Source organism: Hyla sarda, chromosome 2, assembly GCF_029499605.1.
Source record: "Hyla sarda isolate aHylSar1 chromosome 2, aHylSar1.hap1, whole genome shotgun sequence".
Taxonomy (NCBI): domain Eukaryota; kingdom Metazoa; phylum Chordata; class Amphibia; order Anura; family Hylidae; genus Hyla; species Hyla sarda.
This window is the reverse complement of record NC_079190.1, coordinates 436263364-436283451: the sequence shown is the minus strand read 5'-3', so window position 1 is coordinate 436283451 and position 20088 is coordinate 436263364. Positions and strand designations below refer to the sequence as shown.

The 20088-nt window shown below is 40.5% G+C and overlaps 1 protein-coding gene across 3 annotated transcripts in view; it reads right to left on the bottom strand.

The window, feature by feature from the left end:
* Positions 1-20088, bottom strand: part of GLRA2 (glycine receptor alpha 2) — a 177045-nt gene that overhangs the window by 129337 nt on the left and 27620 nt on the right. For all 3 annotated transcript variants that reach the window (XM_056559167.1, XM_056559166.1, XM_056559165.1), the window contains one exon: positions 7860-8083. In XM_056559167.1, coding sequence (XP_056415142.1) covers positions 7860-8083 — 224 coding nt within the window. The remainder of the gene's footprint in view (positions 1-7859; positions 8084-20088) is intronic.

The following is a 20088-nucleotide window of genomic DNA, read 5'->3' as shown; positions in this document are numbered from 1 at the left end:
TAATTGTCATTATACACCCCTGCTGCTGGAATAATGCTACTTATTGGATACTTCTTGAAAATAGCGCTGCTGGAGTAAGGATTTGAGATGAGCGAATTATTGAAAATCCGATTCGGCTGATTCCCCAATTTTCTGAAAAAAATTGGATCGGTCCGAATTTATTTGCTGCCAATCTCTATTACAATTGGCTATTTCTGGCCTACAGAGAGCCTCAATATGGGTGTAGAACACTTTGCCTTGCTGTAACACGCATAGAGTGTCTTCTGGGTTAGTGAAATAATAGTGCTATTCAGTATGACATGCAGATTAGAGGCGTTGCTATTAGAATCACTGTCGCAGAGCGGCACAATGACAGAGCCTGGAGGTGGCATCAGTATGAGGAGACCATATAATGGCTGAATGACACAGCCTGGAGGTGGCGGAATCATGAGGAGACCATGTAGTGCCTGAATGGCACAGCCTGGAGTTGGCGTTAGCAAGAGGAGAACATATAGTGGCTGAATGACAAAGCCTGGAGGAGGCGGAATCATGAGGAGACCATATAGTGGCTGAATGACAATGCCTGGAGGTGGCGGAATCATGAGGAGACCATATAGTGCTTGAATAGCACAGCCTGGAGTCGCAGCAGCAAGAGGAGACCATATAGACCATATAGTCACTGAATGGCAATAAAAACCTCTGTCATTAGTCCCGGCAAAAAGTCCTAAAAACGGTTGGAACAAACTGTTCCGAACGCTGGAGCTGGCTCCAGGAGCGTGTGATGTCATAGCCCCGCCCCCTCATGACATCATATCCTGCCCCCTCAATGCAATTCCAAACACTGAGTAGCGGACTACCCCTTTTAGTGGTTACATTAAAGGTTACGTTTTAAAGCACCTTCCCTTAAGTTTTAAAGCACCTTCCCCCAACACTCTATAGAGGAGAATTATTCTACGTGAGGCTACCCGGTAACTAAATCTTTAGTTTTTTTCCTATATGATTTAAAGGGGTAGTCCACTGCCCCAGCGTTCAAAACATTTTCATCTGAAAGCTGGGTTCGGGCTGCGAGGGTCGTGACGTCAGGGCCACGGCCCTTGTCACGTCTTGCCCCCTCAGTGCAAGTCTATGGGAGGGGGTGTCCCATATTGTGGCAGACTTACATTAAAGGGGTTTGGCATGCCGTCACAACCCACACAGCCCACACCCAGCATTCAGAACAAAATGTTCCGAACGCTGGGGCAGTGAAATACCCCTTTAAGTGGGGTGAAAAGGGAGTGTATATGCTGAATTTGGGTATTTATGGAAAATCCAATATTTCATTTCTATTCTGGCTTAGTCTTCCCTTGCTGCCTGTACGCCTTGTGCTTCAATGCTTAAGGATTAGTCTGAATAGTTATCATGTGCTTTATGTAATACTAGACTTTGGAACCACTTCTTTACGAGCAAAATCAATGTACAGTACGGTACTAAAAAAAACGGATGACTCACTGTAACACGATCTTCTGTAGGATCTAGCACTAAGGATTTGGAGTGATTAATGTGTTTCTGAATTTATGCTAAGTAGTATACATAATTTATAGACTTATACATTTAAATGGTGCATGCTCACACGCTTCCCTATTAAGGGAACAGCTGTGTGAGATGATACGGGACACACGTACTACAGACATGCTCTATTACAAGATAAACTAATGAATCAGTAAATTGATGACACAACATTACGGATACTGAGATACCAACAATCCCTACTGCAATAAGAGCCTGGCTCTTCTACAAACATACATGTATTTGGTGACGTTGTTTGACCTTTCAGGTTGTCATATGGAGTCCACAGCTTGACCAATCGTCTATGGTGCCATCACCATTATCCCATTGACTTAACCCCTTGGGGACGGAGGGTTTTTCAGTTTTTGCACTTTCGTTTTTTCCTCCTTACCTTTAAAAAATCATAACCCTTTCAATTTTGCACCTAAAAATCCACATGATGGCTTATTTTTTGTGCCACCAATTCTACTTTGTAATGACATCAGTCATTTACCCAAAATTTACGGCAAAACTGATAAAAAAAATCATTGTGTGACAAAATTGAAGAATAAACGTAATTTTGTAACTTTTGGGGCTTCTGTTTCTACGCAGTACATTGTTCGGTAAAAATTACACCTTATCTTTATTCTGTATGTCCATATGATTAAAATGATACCCTACTTATATAGGTTTGATTTTGTCGTACTTCTGGAATAAATCATAACTACATGCAGGAAAATGTATACGTTTAAAATTGTCAACTTCTGACCCCTATAACTTTTTTATTTTTCCGCGTACAGGGCGGTATTTTTTGCGCCGTGATCTGAAGTTTTTAGCGGTATAATTTTTGTATTAAATGAACTTTTTGATTGCTTTTTATTCATTTTTTTCATGATATAAAAAGTAACCAAAAATACTCTATTTTGGACCATGCGGTTTAATTAATGATATATTTTTATAATTCAGAAATTTCCGCATGCGGCGATATCACATATGTTTATTTTTATCTACACAGTTTTTTTTATGGGAAAAGGGGGTGATTCAAACTTTTATTAGAAAAGGGGTTAATTGATCCTTATTAACTTTTTTTCCCACTTTTTTTTGCAATGTTATAGCTCCCATAGGAGCAATGTTTTTTGCAATGTTATAGCTCCAAATCAATTTTACATTGATCAATGGTTTCTCATAGGAAACCATTGATCAATGATTCTCCCGCTTGACTGCTCATGCCTGGATCTCAGGAACTGAGCAGTCATTTGACAAACAGACACCAGCTGTTCTACAGCTGTCCTACAGCTGTTCGGGATGTCATAATCCCGAACAGCCCCCTGAGTTAACCAGTATTAGTTTACTTTCACTTTAGACGCGGCGTTCAACTTTAAACACCACGTCTAAAGGGTTCATAGCGCGCGCTATTAGCCATTGGTCCCGGCCGTTGTTAGAGGCCAGGCCTGACCCGCTAAGACCCGGGGCCAGGGCAAGGCCCCCGCGTTACAGAAAGGGAGTGGGTTAAGGGCGTACAGGTACGCCCTCCGTCCCCAACAGGTTAAAGGGAACATCAGTACCTAACCTTACATAAGGGCCATAAGGAAACAGCAAAAGAGAAATTCACGTGCCTCTTGTGAAGTAAGTAAAGTCCAGTTGACACAATGGCCAAGTGATATCACACATACCGGCTGACATTGTGCTAAGAGCACAACGCCTCTATGCTAGTATATCAGTATAATGTCTTGTCCTGCAGCTTGTGATCCTCCTGAAACTGAGCTATGCTTGTCCAGCTGAAGTAAAGGATTTGAACAAAAAATTTGATTTTATAAGAGCTGGTCCACGATAAGGTATAAACTTCGGTCCTTAATCCATTTAGAATTAAGAAAGGTTTACCAAAACACAAATCTATGTGTTTCCGGACCCTTGTCAGGAAAGTGCACTTTACTAAAGCATAAACACGTATGTCTGTGCTTTAGTAAACCTTTTTTAATCCCAAATTGATTAAAATCTGAAGTTTATAGCTTATCCTGGACCAGCTCTTATAGGATCCAATTTTTAGTTTTTACTTCAGTTCCCTGTCTCTCATCGAAGTCAATTGGATGTGGTAATCAACACTGTTTCCAAGCCAAATACCACAAGGTGATAAGCCATACAAAAATGTCTTTACACTATAGACAGCTGTTGGACAACAAAAATGTGGATGCTCTCCCAATCCCCATACACTTTTAGCTATACATTGAGTATGCATGTGATCTGAAAAAATGTTTCTTGTACCTAAATCTATATTCCATGCCAAAAACCTGGTATGGCAACTTATCTCTGCTGAGAGTAAAATGATCATGCAGACTGAAATCCAACTGCCAAATCCTTATGTCTGCCAATATCAGAATCAGGAAATAGAAAAAAGAAAAAAAGGACCACACAGGGCGCCTAGTGCATTATCCTAGGGTGCGAGAGAAAATGAAGTGCTGGTATTGAGCTCACCTTGAGCGCAATAATATGCGCATATCACCCTGATGGTTGGGGTATCAGAGAATAGGATGATGCCGGGAGTGCAGCACTTCCGTCAGGATGTGGATCCAGATGGACGTCTGTCCACAGAAGGTGCAAGGTTGAGTAAAAAGAAAAGATCCCTCTTAGGCGCTGCTTCTCCCAACAAATTTCTCTTAGACGTAAGAAGATGAAAGTTAGGTCTTTTTTATTTATACCAATCGGTATAAGTAAAAAAGACCTAACTTTCATCTACTTATCTCTAAGAGAAATTTGTTGGGAGAAGTAGCGCCTAAGAGGGATCTTTTCTTTTTACTCAACCTTGCAATATCAGAATCAGGAAATTGCATGCACATTTAATGGTTTGCAGGTCCCGCTGGAATGGTTGGGTTCAGCCAATATTAATGTATAATAAAATTCTAAAATAAGCAAGAATTCAGTTCTATGCCCTAGACCTGTACCCTGGCGAACACAAATTAGCTTCTTGTTATTCTCTCTGGTATGCTACACACCAACAGCCATGGCCCCACCTATGGTCCTGGGGAATTTATTCAGTAGGCATTTATACAGAAGATACATTCGGACTATGGAAATTATTGAGTTTTTTAATAGTTCGAAAAAGTCACTGGGATTCACAGTAACTGGAGACTAGAGTGTATCTTGAAAAAAATATATTTTATTGGCTAATAGCAAGACCACAAAAACATATTTGTTATATGGTTTTGATCAGTTCGTAGGCTGGTATTGGCAAAGTTGCCCATAAAGACACCAATTAGTTTTAAAGAATTATTCATGTTTGGATATTAGTTTCACAGACGATAAAATTCAGATAAGTACATATCTCATGAGGATATTTTAACTGTGTCTGATACACATTCTAACTCACACACAATTCCCAATACCAATTTACCCAAACATCCTTTTTCCATAAGCCCACTGTTTATTGGCATGAATGCTTATTATTAATACTGTTGGTCAAAATATCTGCTCATCCCTGACCATCTTGAATCTGCTTGCTTAACCTATTGACTCGTGACTTGTTTCTTGTACCAAAATCTATATTCTGTGCCAGAAGGAGAAATTACATTTCCTTTAATTATATCATTAAAGATTGTAGCTACAAGCAATCTATCTCCAAAATATGATCTCATGCTATATAAGAAGAAAAAGGCCATATAGGATCAATGTCTGTATAGATGGAGAACAGTAAAACCATTTATAAGATATGTTTTTAACTGTCCACTGTGTCATTAAAGCAGTGGATATATTTGCTTTTAGAAACGTCTCTTTAATGCACGATGAGAGGGCAAGGTTGCTTTTCAGTGTTACCACGGTGCAAGTTGAAGGAGCACTCAAAGCCAAACTCCTACACTTTGTTATCCTGAATGCATGGCCTTAGGGGGTGGTGCATGACACAGGGACTAAAGGACACTAAAGAGAGAAGGTATCCCATCCCAAAAGGTAATAACAAAGGAAATCAATGTTCTCAGGAATGTTTCTTCAAGTGGGTTGTCTCATTAGAAACATTGGTGACAAATGGCTAGAAAGTGCTTTCAATGTCTGATCTCACAGATAAACATGGGCAAACCGAACCGACAGAAACTGAGCTCAGTCAGAACTTTGCTTAAAGTTAGTATTTTTCTAAAAAGCTCTAACTTAGGGGGGGATGTAAAGCCACTAAAAAAGCCTATGCACATATCTTCAGCAACCATTATTGATACAGCAGGTGTCAGATGAAGATCTCTGTGAGGGACACTAAGCGGTTAACAACACAGATAGGAGTAGGACCACATATATATAATAATTGTAGTAAAGCAGCAGTGGGTATTCAGAATCTGTTCTGTCAGTTCAGTTATTGTGAATCCATGAAGAAAGGGTTTAGAGCTTTCTAAGTTGCCAATCCTATTCTACGCCCTAAAATGGGAATCATTTTTCCAAGCTTCTAAAGAGAAACTGTGTCTTCAATTCGCAGTCGCAAAACCTGCTGTTACTCCCAAAAAGAGATAATTTTGGACCACTCGGGTAAAGCCAGCCAGTAGGCATCTGTCTCCAAAAAGGAATATTTTTCGGCCACTAATTTTAAAAGCATGAAAAATCTTCTAGTGCAGTGTGTTTTTATCTATCTATCCTATCTATCTAACCACTGGGTACCATCCGTTTACTCATATCCCTACATGTTTGCATAACTTTGAAATTAACTTTGCCTTAAAAAAAAGGTCAAAGGTCGGTAGATACACACCTAAGTTACCTAACAGTGTTATACAGGGCTTTTAGGACTCTTAAACAGTGCCATATACACATTGTTGGGCTATTGGTGATGTACAGGTTCAGAACCAGAACTTTTTGCCAGTTTGTCAAAGCAGCAGAACTCTGCTACTTTGTCTCCTGTTTTCTCCACTCTGCTTTCTTCAGCTTTGTTATACATCCTCAGTCTCTTTGATGATATACCCAATTTTACCTTTACTATGAAATCATCAATAGGGGAATTCAAGAAATACAAAATGAAAATAAAAAGCCATACTCACCTGCTCCGATCCTTTGCAGCTGTTGTTCAGTTGGCTTTCAGTCCCCAATGCTTCCAATCGACCAATCACGGGCTGAGATCGGACACCACTGCTGTCAATGATTAGCTGAGTGGATATTTACTTTAGAAATGTCAAAAGAAGTGGGGTGAAGCCAAGAATAGTTGGGATTGGGATTGGAATAGACGTTGTGGGTAATCAAGGCAGGTAAGTATGGCTTTGTTTTTTAATTTTGAAAGTCAATTATAAAATATTTTGTATGCTTCGAATACCCCTTTAATGATTCCATAATAAAGCTAAAATGAAGTGTCTTATTAGAGAGACTGGTGAAATCTAGGAAAGCTGAAGAAAGCAGAGTGGAACCAGCAGTAGTCATTTCAGCAGTTCAGTAAGTTTGGTATAAATATAGAACTACTGACAGTAAATTTACATTTGATAGTCATGCAATTTGTCATTGTTTTCATAGCTTAATAAGATTAAACACACACTGGCTTTTATTTTATGCATTAATGGTATATATATATATTTTTGAGGAACAAAATGAATTTGTATATTCCTGAGTAGAAGACAAGCCCACAGGAATATATAAACAATAAAGAATTTAAGTATAACTAAAAATAAGATCGGAATCAGAATCTATTCTCCTCCACTGTTCAATCACTCATCAGGCAGCACACATTCCTTTACAAAGAGGGAACTTGCGTGCAGCCTGTCAAACCATTACATGGGATAGAATGGTATCTCTTCCTTAAGTGACACTAAATGCCATTTCGCTGAGAAATTGAAGTCAGTTGGTGCCGCTGTGAAATGAACTGGGTAATGCGTTTGACATTTTCTCAAGTTAGAAATTTTTAAAACTTATGCAAAATGGTGTTCAGAGCTGGATTTAGGAGTGCAGCAACGAGCTGTCAGGCATTAGATACGGAACAGTGACTTAAAATGTATTACATAAACAGGAAAACAAACGCTGAAATGACCTTAGGAAAATTGTGAACATGTACAAGTAAAGGTGGGTGTGAGTCTACAATAGGCAGGTAAGTAGATAGATGGATAGATTAAATAGATAGATAGAAAAGATGGACATATAGATAGATAGATAGATATGAGAGAGAGATATAGATGATAGATAGATAAATAGATAGAAAGATATGAGATAGATAGAAAGATATGAGATAGATAGATAGATAGATAGATAGATAGATAGATAGATATGAGAGATGGATAGATGATAGATATTATTCTTGTGATCCAAATATGGAAAAAATATATCACTCTTCTGGATTTTATAACCTAAGTTGAGACAACTATTTGTCCAGTCATAACTTCTTCACTACACGGATAAGCACATTACATTACCTTATACTGTATAATACGTTTCCATTTTTAAAAATCCTCAGTAGCTTGTTGTCCGTTGTGACATCATGGAAGTTTGCCCCCTTTTCATTAGCAAAAAACAAATCAGGCTTCCAAATAGAATCCAACATGGAGGGATCCAAGTCCAAAGAATCATCGGGGTATTCACTATAGGAGAGTCTTGGGTCGTTCCATTGCTGTCTCAAAAATATATTCACTCGGTAGTCCTATGAAAGCAGAGAATTAAGAGTTAATATTCTAGTATATCTGGGTTCAAGAGGCAGACTGACATCTTAGTGTATTTCCTAGCAGAGGGTCCTGCATTGTATTACAATTTCTATGCAGGTGCCTCTGGAAGTAAAATACATGTAAGAAAACGTGCAAACTGTGAGATACTCTTTCAGGAATACCATCTAAAAAATAGTATGGTCCACAAAACAAATGTTATGAATTTTCTTTTAAAATGTCATATGATAGTTGTTTTGTATTTTCACAAATGCACTGTAGTATTTAATATTGTAGAATAAATATTGAATAATATTATACAAGATTATATTCTCATTTTAAATCTTTTTTTTTTTAGGAAATTATTGTAGGTTAAAGTGTACCTATCATTAACAAAAACTTTGTTATATTTGTAATATACATTGATAAAAAAAAAAATTTGGTACATTTTTGGGTGAGAAAAATGCTGTCCCTACAGCTATTGTCTGTGTGTCTCTGTGAGGAGACCAAATACAGGAAGTGAGGACAGGACAAGCAGAGCTCCGTGTAGGCTCCTGGCTTGTCAATCATCCTGATGGGTGATCTGGGAACATGTCACAGAGCCTCAGTGCACAGAGCCCTGCTTGTCCTTAGTGCACAGAGCCCTGCTTGTCCTCAGTGTACAGAGCCCTGCTTGTCCTCAGTGTACAGAACCCTGCTTCTCCTCAGTTTACAGAGCCCTGCTTGTCCTCAGTGCACAGAGCCTTGCTTGTCCTCAGTGTACAGAGCCCTGCTTATCCTCAGTGCACAGAGCCCTGCTTGTCCTCAATGCACAGAGCCCTGCTTGTCCTCAGTGTACAAAGCCCTGCTTGTCCTCAGTGTACAGAACCCTGCTTCTCCTCAGTTTACAGAGCCTTGCTTGTCCTCAGTGTACAGAGCCCTGCTTGTCCTCAGTGTACAGATCCCTGCTTGTCCTCAGTGTACAGAACCCTGCTTCTCCTCAGTTTATGGAGCCATGCTTCTCCTCAGTGTACAGAGCCCTGCTTCTCCTCAGTGTACAGAGCCCTGCTTGTCCTCAGTGTACAGAGCCCTGCTTATCCTCAGTGCACAGGGCCCTGCTTGTCCTCAGTGCAGAGCCCTGGTTATCCTAAGTGCACATAACCCTCCTTCTCCTCAGTGCACAGAGCCCTGCTTGTCCTCAGTGTACAGAACGCTGCTTGTTCTCAGTGTACAGAGCCATGCTTGTTCTCAGTGTACAGAGCCCTGCTTGTCCTCAGTGTACAGAGCCCTGCTTGTCCTCAGTGTAAAGAGCCCTGCTTGTTCTCAGTGTACAGAGCCCTGCTTGTCCTCAGTGTACAGAACCCTGCTTCTCCTCAGTTTACAGAGCCCTGCTTGTCCTCAGTGCACAGAGCTTTGCTTGTCCTCAGAGTACAGAGCACTGCTTATCCTCAGTGCACAGAGCCCTGCTTGTCCTTAGTGCACAGAGCTCTGCTTGTCCTCAGTGTACAAAGCCCTGCTTGTCCTCAGTGTACAGAACCCTGCTTCTCCTCAGTTTACAGAGCCCTGCTTGTCCTCATTGTACAGAGCCCTGCTTGTCCTCAGTGTACAGAGCCCTGCTTGTCCTCAGTGTACAGAACCCTGTTTCTTCTCAGTTTACGGAGCCATGCTTGTCCTCAGTGTACAGAGCCCTGCTTGTCCTCAGTGCACAGAGCCCTGCTTGTCCTCAGTGCAGAGCCCTGCTTATCCTAAGAGCACAGAACCCTCCTTCTCCTCAGTGCACAGAGCCCTGCTTGTCCTCAGTGCACAGAACGCTGCTTGTTCTCAGTGTACAGAGCCCTGCTTGTCCTCAGTGTACAGAGCCCTGCTTGTCGTCAGTGCGCAGAGCTCCGCTTGTCCTCAGTGTACAGAGCCCTGCTTGTCCTCAGTGTACAGAGCCCTGCTTGTCCTCAGTGTACAGAGCCCTGCTTGTCCTCAGTGCACATAGCCTTGCTTGTCCACAGTGTACAGAACTCTGCTTGTCCTAATTTTATAGAGCCCTCCTTGTCCTCAATGCACAGAGCCCTGCTTGCTCTCAGTGTACAGAGCCCTGCTTGTCCCCAATGCACAGAGCCCTGCTCGTCCTCAGTGTACAGAACCTTGCTTGTCCTCAGTGTACAGAGCCCTGCTTGTCCTCAGTGCACAGAGCCCTGCTTGTCCACCTACACTGCCTGTATTTGGACTCCTCACAGAGACACACAGGCAATAGCTATAGGGACAAAAATATACAGAATTTTTAAACAATATATATAAAAATATACATATAATGGTATTATGTACATTGATTGGTTGCTTTGGGCAACTTGTCAAGTTTTCCTTAGCACAGGTCTTAATGAATTCCCCCCATAGTTACATAGCTTGTAAAGTTGAAATAAGGTGGAGGTGAGAGGGACTAATAGTATGATAGCCCCTCCCACCTTTACCTTCTTGTACTTTGGGATATATATGTTTCAATATGTTCCATTCCACTGAATGCTCTAGGTACTCCCTGTTTTTAAAAGACGTGTATATATATATATATATATATATATATATATATAAAATCATATTTCATATATATCTCTGTGCTAGCAGTGTGGTGCTGTAACTTCTCGCTCGTGTTTGTAGTTAAGTCTCAGAGGTGTGCACCTGTATGCCGGGTCCATGCAATAGTTGTGTATCAGTATGTGCTGGCCAATTTCTACCTTTTTTGTATTGCATGTATGCGGGGGAGTGGCTCCCTCCATGTTGGTTCGTGTATCCCACCCTTTTTATAAGGTGCTGGATGTTTCAGACCTTGCAAGCCTGGGAACTGAATGCTCAAAGCCATATTCATGGTGTAGGGTCCGTCCCAATGAAGTTACCTTATCGTGGTGGGATGGAACATGCTATTTGGCCAAATGGTAAGCTAAGAACCTCAATTTTTCTATATAGCAATATAGCATATCATATTTCATATATATCTTTGTGCTAGAGGTGTGCTGCTGTAATTCTCTTGCTTGTGTTTGTAGTTTAGCCTCAGCAGCGTGCACCTGTATGCCAGGTCCATGCCATAGTTGTGTATCAGTATGTGCTGGCAAATAGACAAATCGAAGTATCAAGCAGTCACGATTTTATTCATACAGGTGACAGCCAAGGGCACACATACTGTACAGAAAGACCTTGGGGCCCCTGGTTATCCATTGAAATTATTTTCATGAATAGTAAAAACTGGTACAGAGTACGTCTCGCTATAACACATATGCTAATAGAAAACCAGGGTAGGGAATAAGTCTAACAATAACACTAAGTATAATTGTTATGAGTTTACAGGTATAACTAAATGTAGCTTATATGTTTATTTCTGTATCTAAGCCAGTGTTTCAGTGTGCCTCCTGCTATTGCGAAACTACAACTCCCAGCATGCCCGGACAGCCTTTGCTTACACCTATGAGCACTTTCCTCTCTACTGCTAATGTCAAGGATGGGTGCGGATGAGGCCTTAAAATGTGAGTGACTGCTGCTGTGTACCGCTGAGTGCCGGCACAAGGAATACACACCAGACAGAATGTTGGTATCATATCTCCTTCTCAGCATACTGATCAAGGAGCTGCCCCAAGGAGTTCTGTTTATTACACGGAAGTACATTGTTTTTACATTTGACAAAAAAGGGAGGTTAGTTATGACGTCAAAATCATCATGTTACATTTTGAGTGGTTATTTGAGCTTTATCTCTGTATATATTAGCATATTTAAACATATCTTTCTTTCTTGGCCAAAGTTCACTTATCCGGCTCTTTCACTCTGAGACTGGAAGAACCCAGATCTTTGTCCTTCCATACAATCTGTATCTTCTTCAAATGTTTTGTCTTCTGAAGTCTCATCTTGGGTCTCCTAGCGTCATTCCAAGGTCTTCATCTTAGTTGCAAGCAAATAGCAAGCTGGATATATAGGTTAAGAGTAGGTAACAAATATATTTTTTCAGCATTAGAAATGGCACATAAATATTTAAGTATTAATATATTTATATAAATATAAAATTAATATATATTGATCTGCAGTCAGAATCATTTTAATTAACTTGTCAATTCCCTGGTACAATAAAAAAAAAAAAAAAAAAAAAAACGATATCAGATATTAGTGTGTTTATCTATCTGATAACAGTACATTGATATGTCTGAAAGGACTATATTGATATTTCAGATATTAGTGTATTTATCTTATTAATAGTACATTTTAATATACATATTCTTTCTAAATAATTCCTGATAAAGTAAAAAATCTCCAAAAGCGGCAGAGCTGTATACTTTAACACTTATAGAACCCTCTATAATCTAGGAAGCAAAGGAAGGGAGAACTTGTCTGTCACATATTTGCAGCTTCATGTAAACATTTTCTTTTCCTTATCAGAATCACATAGCAGAGTGTACCAGATCAGAGTCGAGTGCATTTCATAATAATAATAATTAATTAGAACTCTAACTGAAGTGAAAAAGTGAAGTTGCATGATTATACAAAAGTACACACAATTTGTGGTCCATTTATTTTAAATTAAAGGTATATTCTCCAGTATATGATAATGGGGAACACTTTACCTTTTCTTCATTTTGGTTGAGTCAATTTCCTGTTGACTCACGGAAATGAATGAGGGGGGTGGTTCATAAAGAGCCGCTCGTCTCAAACCAGTGAAGCCTCCCATACCCATTTTTTCTTTTTCCCACCTGAACCTGAGACTATTAGGCAAGTATATTGTAGGTGTATATTGTATATTGTTGTGTACACTTAAAGGGGTACTCCCGTGGAAAACTTTTTTTTTTTTTTTTTTTATCAACTGGTGCCAGAAAGTTAAACAGATTTGTAAATCACTTCTATTAAAAAATCTTAATCCTTCCAGTGCTTTTTAGGGGCTGTATGCTAAAGAGAAATCCAAAAAAGAAATGCATTTCCACTGATGTCATGACCACAGTGCTCTCTGCTGACCTCTGCTGTCCATTTCAGGAACTGTCCAGAGCAGGAGAAAATCCCCATAGCAAACAAATGCTGCTCTGGACAGTTCCTAAAATGGACAGCAGAGGTCAGCAGAGAGCACTGTGGTCATGACATCAGAGGAAATGCATTTCTTTTTTTGATTTCTCTATAGTATACAGCCCCTAAAAAGTACTGGAAGGATTAAGATTTTATTAATAGAAGTGATTTACAAATCTGTTTAACTTTCTGGCACCAGTTGATTTAAAAAAAAATATATGTTTTTCACGGGGGTACCCCTTTAACAAATATATTTTTTAGGGGGGAATTGACAAGTTGATTAAGATGATTCTGACTGCCGATCAATATATATTAATACTTATATATTTAGATGACATTTCTAATGCTGAAAAATATATTTGTTACCTACTCTTAACCTATATATCCAGCTTGCTATTTGCTTGCAACTAAGATGAAGAACTTGGAATGATGCCAGGAGACCTAAGATGGGATGTCAGAAGACAAAATATGTGAAGAAGATACAGATTGTATGGAAGGACAAAGATCTGGGTTTTTCCAGTCTCAGTCTCAGGCCAAGAAAGAAAGAAATGCTTAAATATGCTAATATATACAGAGATAAAGCTCAAATAACCAATCAAAATGTAACATGATGATTTTGACTCATAACTAACCTCCATTTTTTGACAAATGTAAAAAACAATGTACTTCCATGTAATAAACAGAACTCCTTGGGGAAGCTCCTTGGTCAGTATGCTGAGAAGGAGATATTATACCAACATTGTGTCTGGTGTGTATTGTGCCAGCACTCAGCGGTATACAGCAGCAGTCACTCACATTTTAAGTCCTCATCCGCACCCATCCTTGACACTAATACCGCTCCCTATACACCCCTGAGCACTTTCCTTTCTACTGCTAATACCTCTCCCTATACACCCCATAAGCACTTTCCTCTCTACTGCTAATACCTCTCCGAATACAACCATGAGCACTTCTCTCTCTACTGCTAATACTTCTCCATATGCATCCATGAACACTTCCCTCTATTGCTTACACCTCTCCCCATACACCTTTGAGTACTTCCCTCTCTACTGCTAATACCTCTCTATATACACCCATGAACACTTCTCTCTACTGATAATACCTCTCCCTATACACACATGAGCACCTCTCCCTATAAACCCATAAGCACTTTCCTCTCTTCTGCTAATACCTCTCCCCATACACGCATGAGCATTTTCCCTTTCTACTGCTAATACCTCTCCCTATACACCCAAGCATTCTTCTAGCATTTCCTGCTGCTTCATTACATTATCTGCCTAGATAAGAACATATCCTGCACTGTTTTCCTATCCAGCCCCAAAATTGTATCACACTGTAGAAAAAGCCTCATATTATAGATCAGTTTTTGCTTAAAAAAACCTCATCTGTATGGAACTCATTTGTGAACCAAGCCTAAGCTGTCCAGAAAAAAAATGATAATGAAAAACAATTAGGGGTAGTCTGGACAGTCTGGATACTTTTTTGGACCCCAATGGATTATTTTAGATATATAGAATTTTATTTGAAGAAGTACCGTATTTATCGGCGTAGAACACGCACTTTTTAGGCTAAAATTTTTAACCTGAAGCCTATACGCCGATAAGCCGCTGCAGTTGAATGATTTAAAGCGGGCGCTTTAAATCAATGAAATGCAGTGGCTTTGCAGGTGCAGAGACCGCCAGCGCTGCCGGCTTCTCTGCCCCTGCCTGTCCTGGGGTCTAGAGCCCTGCTGCCGGCCCTTCTCTCCCCCTGGCTATCGGCGCTGCTGCCCGTTCTCTCCCCCTGACTATCGGTGCCGGCGCCCTATTGCCGGCGTCGATAGCCAGGGGGAGAGAAGCGGCGTCGGCAATGGGGCAGCGGCGCCGACAGACAGGGGCCTCTGGTGTGCATCCCCTGCGTCGTTGCTATGCGCTGCACAGCGCAATGACGTCACTCGTCATTGCAGTGCATAGCAACGACGCATGGGACGCACACCGGAGGCCTGAAGCAGCGCGGACCCGACCCCGGCAACAGGTAATTATGCAACCGGGGATGGGGGAGGCAACTGCTGCCCTATTGCCGGCGCCGCTTCTCTCCTCCTGGCTATCGGCGCCCGCACTGATAGTCAGGGGGAGAGAACGGGCAGCGGCGCCAATAGCCAGGGGGAGAGAAGAGCCGGCAGCAGGGCTCTAGACCCCAGGAAAGGCAGGGGGAGAGAAGCGGGCAGCGACGGCCTCTCTCCCCCTGCCTTTCCTGGGGGTGTATCAGGGTATACGCATGCACACACACGCACCCTCATTTTACCAAGGTATTTATTTTGCAATACATGTAAGGTGCTTGTCTAATCAGATATTTGAAAATGTTAAATGGAGATATATCTATGTTTCAATACAGCACGAGGCTAATGCACTTTGCATTCATATGTTTTCTATTACATAATATTTAGCTTTTTTTGTATACTTTGGGTATTGCCCTGATACGGCTGGTTGTCATGATTTCAGTTGTCGTCAGTCAATAAATATAGATTAAGGCAATTAGAAAGTAAACCTTAATATATTTCTGTATGTCATATTATAATTATCATGTCATAGACAAGGTATGTCATGGAGCAGATACAGCTGAGAGCAGTGACTGTCATTGTATAATAAGTCAATGTTCACTATTAATTCAATACCTCTGGCTATATATAGGCAAACAAATTGGGGCTCTGTCATAGATTCCTATTCTATAGACATGAGTTTATGAACACTCTGCTTTATCTCAGAACAACTGCTAGATGGAAGGAATGTCAGATATTTAACAAAGCTTCTGCAATATGTAGGAAATAATTGAGTCTTAAACCTCCACTATGTATGTATGTACATTATGCATATATATATATATATATATATATATATATATTTATATATATATATATATATATATATATATATATCATTACAAATGAGATCCAAAATAAAGCATGTCCAACTCATGTCCAACCCATGTCCAATTACATCCAAGATAATCTCCAGAAAGGGTTCATCAGAAAGTCCTCTTCCCCTGCCAGAGCCGGATTTTTCTTTGTGGAAAAAAAAAGACGGGTTTTTGCGACCTTGCATTGACTACCGAGGCTTGAATAAAATTACTGTGAAGAACCGCTACCCACTTCCTTTAATCTCTGAGTTATTTAATCGTCTGGGGGGTGCCAGGATCTTCTCCAAACTAGACCTAGACCGTATGCGGTTTCCCGACCGCAGGCAAAAACGTGGTCGACCACGTTTTTGCCTGCGGTCGGGAAACCGCATACGGCCGAAAACGAAGCCGACCGGAGGCTGCGGTTCACTCCGGTCGGCTCATAGACTTGCATTAAATACGGTTCCCGAATACGGCTGAGTGCGGGCGCCGCGATTAAGCCCCGCACCTCTCCTCCAAACCGTATACGGGAACCGTATTTAAGAAAACGTGGTGTGAACCCAGCCTTACTATTCATGCTCAGTATGGAGTGAGATAGTACAGCCCAGCCTAGGGAGATAACACACAGTTTTAGAGGTATTACACCTAGATAACAAGTTACTGTAATGTGGTCCTATGTGGCAGTTTATGCATACAGCGATGCATGATACTATTTATATGTATTGAATTGGCATATAATAATAGCAATGTTCATTTGCCATATATTTGTACTGCTTAGAATAACACTTGATCCTAGTCTTTCCCTTCTTTATTTTGGATCTCACTTGTAATGTCTCATATATATATATATATATATATATATATATATATATATATATATATGTTAATTGTGATATTAAATAAAGATTGTAAATGTCATATATATATATATATATATATATATATATATATATATTATATGTATATAAATATATATATCGTAGAGGATTGACATTCAATTTTCATTGTCCTTGGTGGGATTTTTTTTGTTGATAACAAATTAGAAATTATATTTATATGGTGGTTAACAAGTGTCTGTCCAGTGGGACTATTAGTGGCAACTTTACAAAATATATATTTTGGCCATATTCACGAATATGACCTCATGGTTGGCAATTTGAAAGCTTAGGCCTCCTGCACACAGTAAAGCCTATGGGGGATATTTATCATTGTTGGGGGCCATTTATCATGGTATTTAGAGCCTTTCTTTGCTTACTTTCGGCGCATAAAAAGGCGCACATTTTTATTTCTCCCCTGAAACTTTTTTTGTGTGACTTTTTACCCTGTTGCGACATTTAAAAATATGCTTTTCACAGACAGTTTTGTAAGCCAAGTCTGTGCTGGTGTAGCTTTTGTGCTTTGGCGAATGTTAGACGTTTTAAGCAACATTTATTAACCAAAAAATTCTGCCAGGACAAAGAGAAAGGCGCTGAATCTGGCATATAATGGATTGGGAAAAATGGTGTGGTAACGTTTAAAGGGGGAAGAGGCAACTTCATATGATCATACTAGAGTACTCATTGACACTTTTGCATTTTCATGCAATTCTTATAGATATAAAAATCATATTAAAGATCAGCATTGTGAGCGGTATCATTTCACATTTGTCTAGTGGACCATAGCATTGACATAAACAAATGCTCAATTTTATTATGTTAAGACAGACAACATGATGTTGTGTAAGGGTAGGGTAACACATGCCCTATTTTGCTGCGTATTTGCCTACTCGTTGACTTCAATGGGTAGGAAAATATGCAGCAGCCAATACGCAGCAAAATATTAACTGGTGCCAGAAAGTTAAACAGATTTGTAAAATACATGGGCCTTTTCTTTCCTGGCAGCCTCCCAGTCTGACTGGGAGAGCATGGTAAGTGAGCTGTAACATCCTGTTCCCACTGGTGTGGTGCTGTGCGGTGTCCGTTGCTGCAGTGGCACCGTGTCTGCGGGGAGGTGCGACCCATGGACTGGTTTGAGTGGCGTTGGGGCCGCTCTGCCAGTGGGTCGTTCCCCCTGTGGGCACTGGTGTCGCGGCGGTGGTGGTCCCGCCCAGTGCTACGCCATTTTATGCTAGGGACATTAGGGACCCACTCTAAATAGGTGGCCTTGACGTGGCAACCTGTAAGTTTTTGAAATTATGCTGAGAAGCAATCAGATCATTGTGCAAGATTGTAGATGTGCACCATGTCTGTTTTCTACCTGAATTCAGATTTGTAAAATACTTATAATTAAAAAATCTTAATCCTTTCAGTAGTTATCAGCTAGTGTATTCCAGAGGAAGTTGTGTAGTTCCTTCCAGTGCTCTCTGTTGACACCTGTCCTTGTCAAAGACTGTCCAGAGCAGGAGCAAATCCCCATAGCAAACCTCACCTGCTCTGGACAGTTCCTGACACAGACAGAGGTGGCAGCAGAGAACACCGTGGTCAGTCCGGAAAGAACTACACAACTTCCTATGGAGACAGCAGTTGAAGTACTGGAAGGACTCAGATTCTTAAATAGAAGTCATTTACAAATCTGTATAACTTTTTTGGCACCAGTTGATTTGAAAACATTTGTTCCCCTTTACTCATACCCCTTTAAGAGAACAGAAATCTGACTTTTACAAATAAAAACAATCATTTGCACCCATTTCTATAAAATCCTGAAGAGTATCATTGTGTTAGTGCGCATAAATCTTGGTTAGCACGAAATAGCATTTCCAAATCCCACAGTCATTAATTTTTATATGAACAAATTATGCATTGCCGTTTTAGGAACGATGGTGTTGCGATGAGCTGATGGGTTTTTAAATGGCCTCCATATGCCGTATGGTATGCAGATTATTGAAGAATAGATGCTGTTATCCTAGTAATGCCAAAACAGTTCAATCAAATCACTCTATCCCTTTCCCATTCCTAAGCTTGGAGAGTGCAGGCTTCATTGAACCCTGATATAGAGCGAGGATTTCTCTCATTGTCTGCTCCTTCCAATTCCTTGCTACGTCCATATGGAATCACCGTCTTGTTATGACTTACTGTTTGGAAATGCAAAACATGTATTTCATAACATTAAAAAAATTTCCCGAAATTGAGTTAATAGCTGTGAATTCAATTAGGGCCGTGCATGACGCGTATGTATTATTTTGCTACTAGATGCATAAGTTACTTTACTTAGCTTACAGTATAGTGTATGATAGCTTGTTTATTCAATTCCCAAAAGTATATTTGCATATTACTCTCAAATGCAAATAACAGCAAGGAATGTGCCTGATTTTATGATCTATCTCAGTGTTTTGCAACCAGTGTGTCTCCAGCTTTTGCAAAACTACAGCACCCAATATGCCCAGACAGCCTTCGGCTGTCTGGGCATGTTGCGAGTTGTAGTTTTGCAACAGCTGGAGGCACGCTGGTTGCAAAACACTGACCTACCTAAATTCATATATCTCTATTTACTATCGGACCCAGTAGTCACATTACTATCACAGTGTTTCCATTCACAGCAGTGCTCCAGGCCCAGGGGGGAGCACAAGTTGACTAGAAAGGGGGCTTGAGCATCTGTCCTTTTTACATTACTCCTAAAAGTGCCCTAGGCAGTGCTGGGCAGTCTGGCATTATTATGTGGACATTTATATAAATAACTATGAGAAGTGCCCTTTTTTTCAGTTAAGCCCCTGTCCCCCAAAATGTTTGTGCATGTCCCTGTCCAGGCCATTTGGTTCACAAAAATTAGGCCACACCGCAGTTCCCTGCACAGCCAGGTGGCCCGGGGTGAAACTGTCTAGGAACGAAAAAATGAAAAGGGTGGCATGCTTTATCTTCTTCATTCTCACAATTGGTGGGGATTTCAAAGCTTGGACCCTCACTGATCATAAAGAGGTGCCATATCCTAGCATTTAAGATGGTGAATACCCCATTAACTTTGAAAAGGGGGATTATTATGTTACATGTTAAACAAAAATCTATGGTCAGGGAATGGCTGGCAAACTTTATCCTTGGGGGCAAGCATACAGCACTGGCCCACTGGTTCAACCCAACTTCCCATATAAAACACTCCGTACCTGGCAACAGCACTAAAAGGGTATATAAAAAACACACACATAAATAGTTAAAGGAGATGTCCG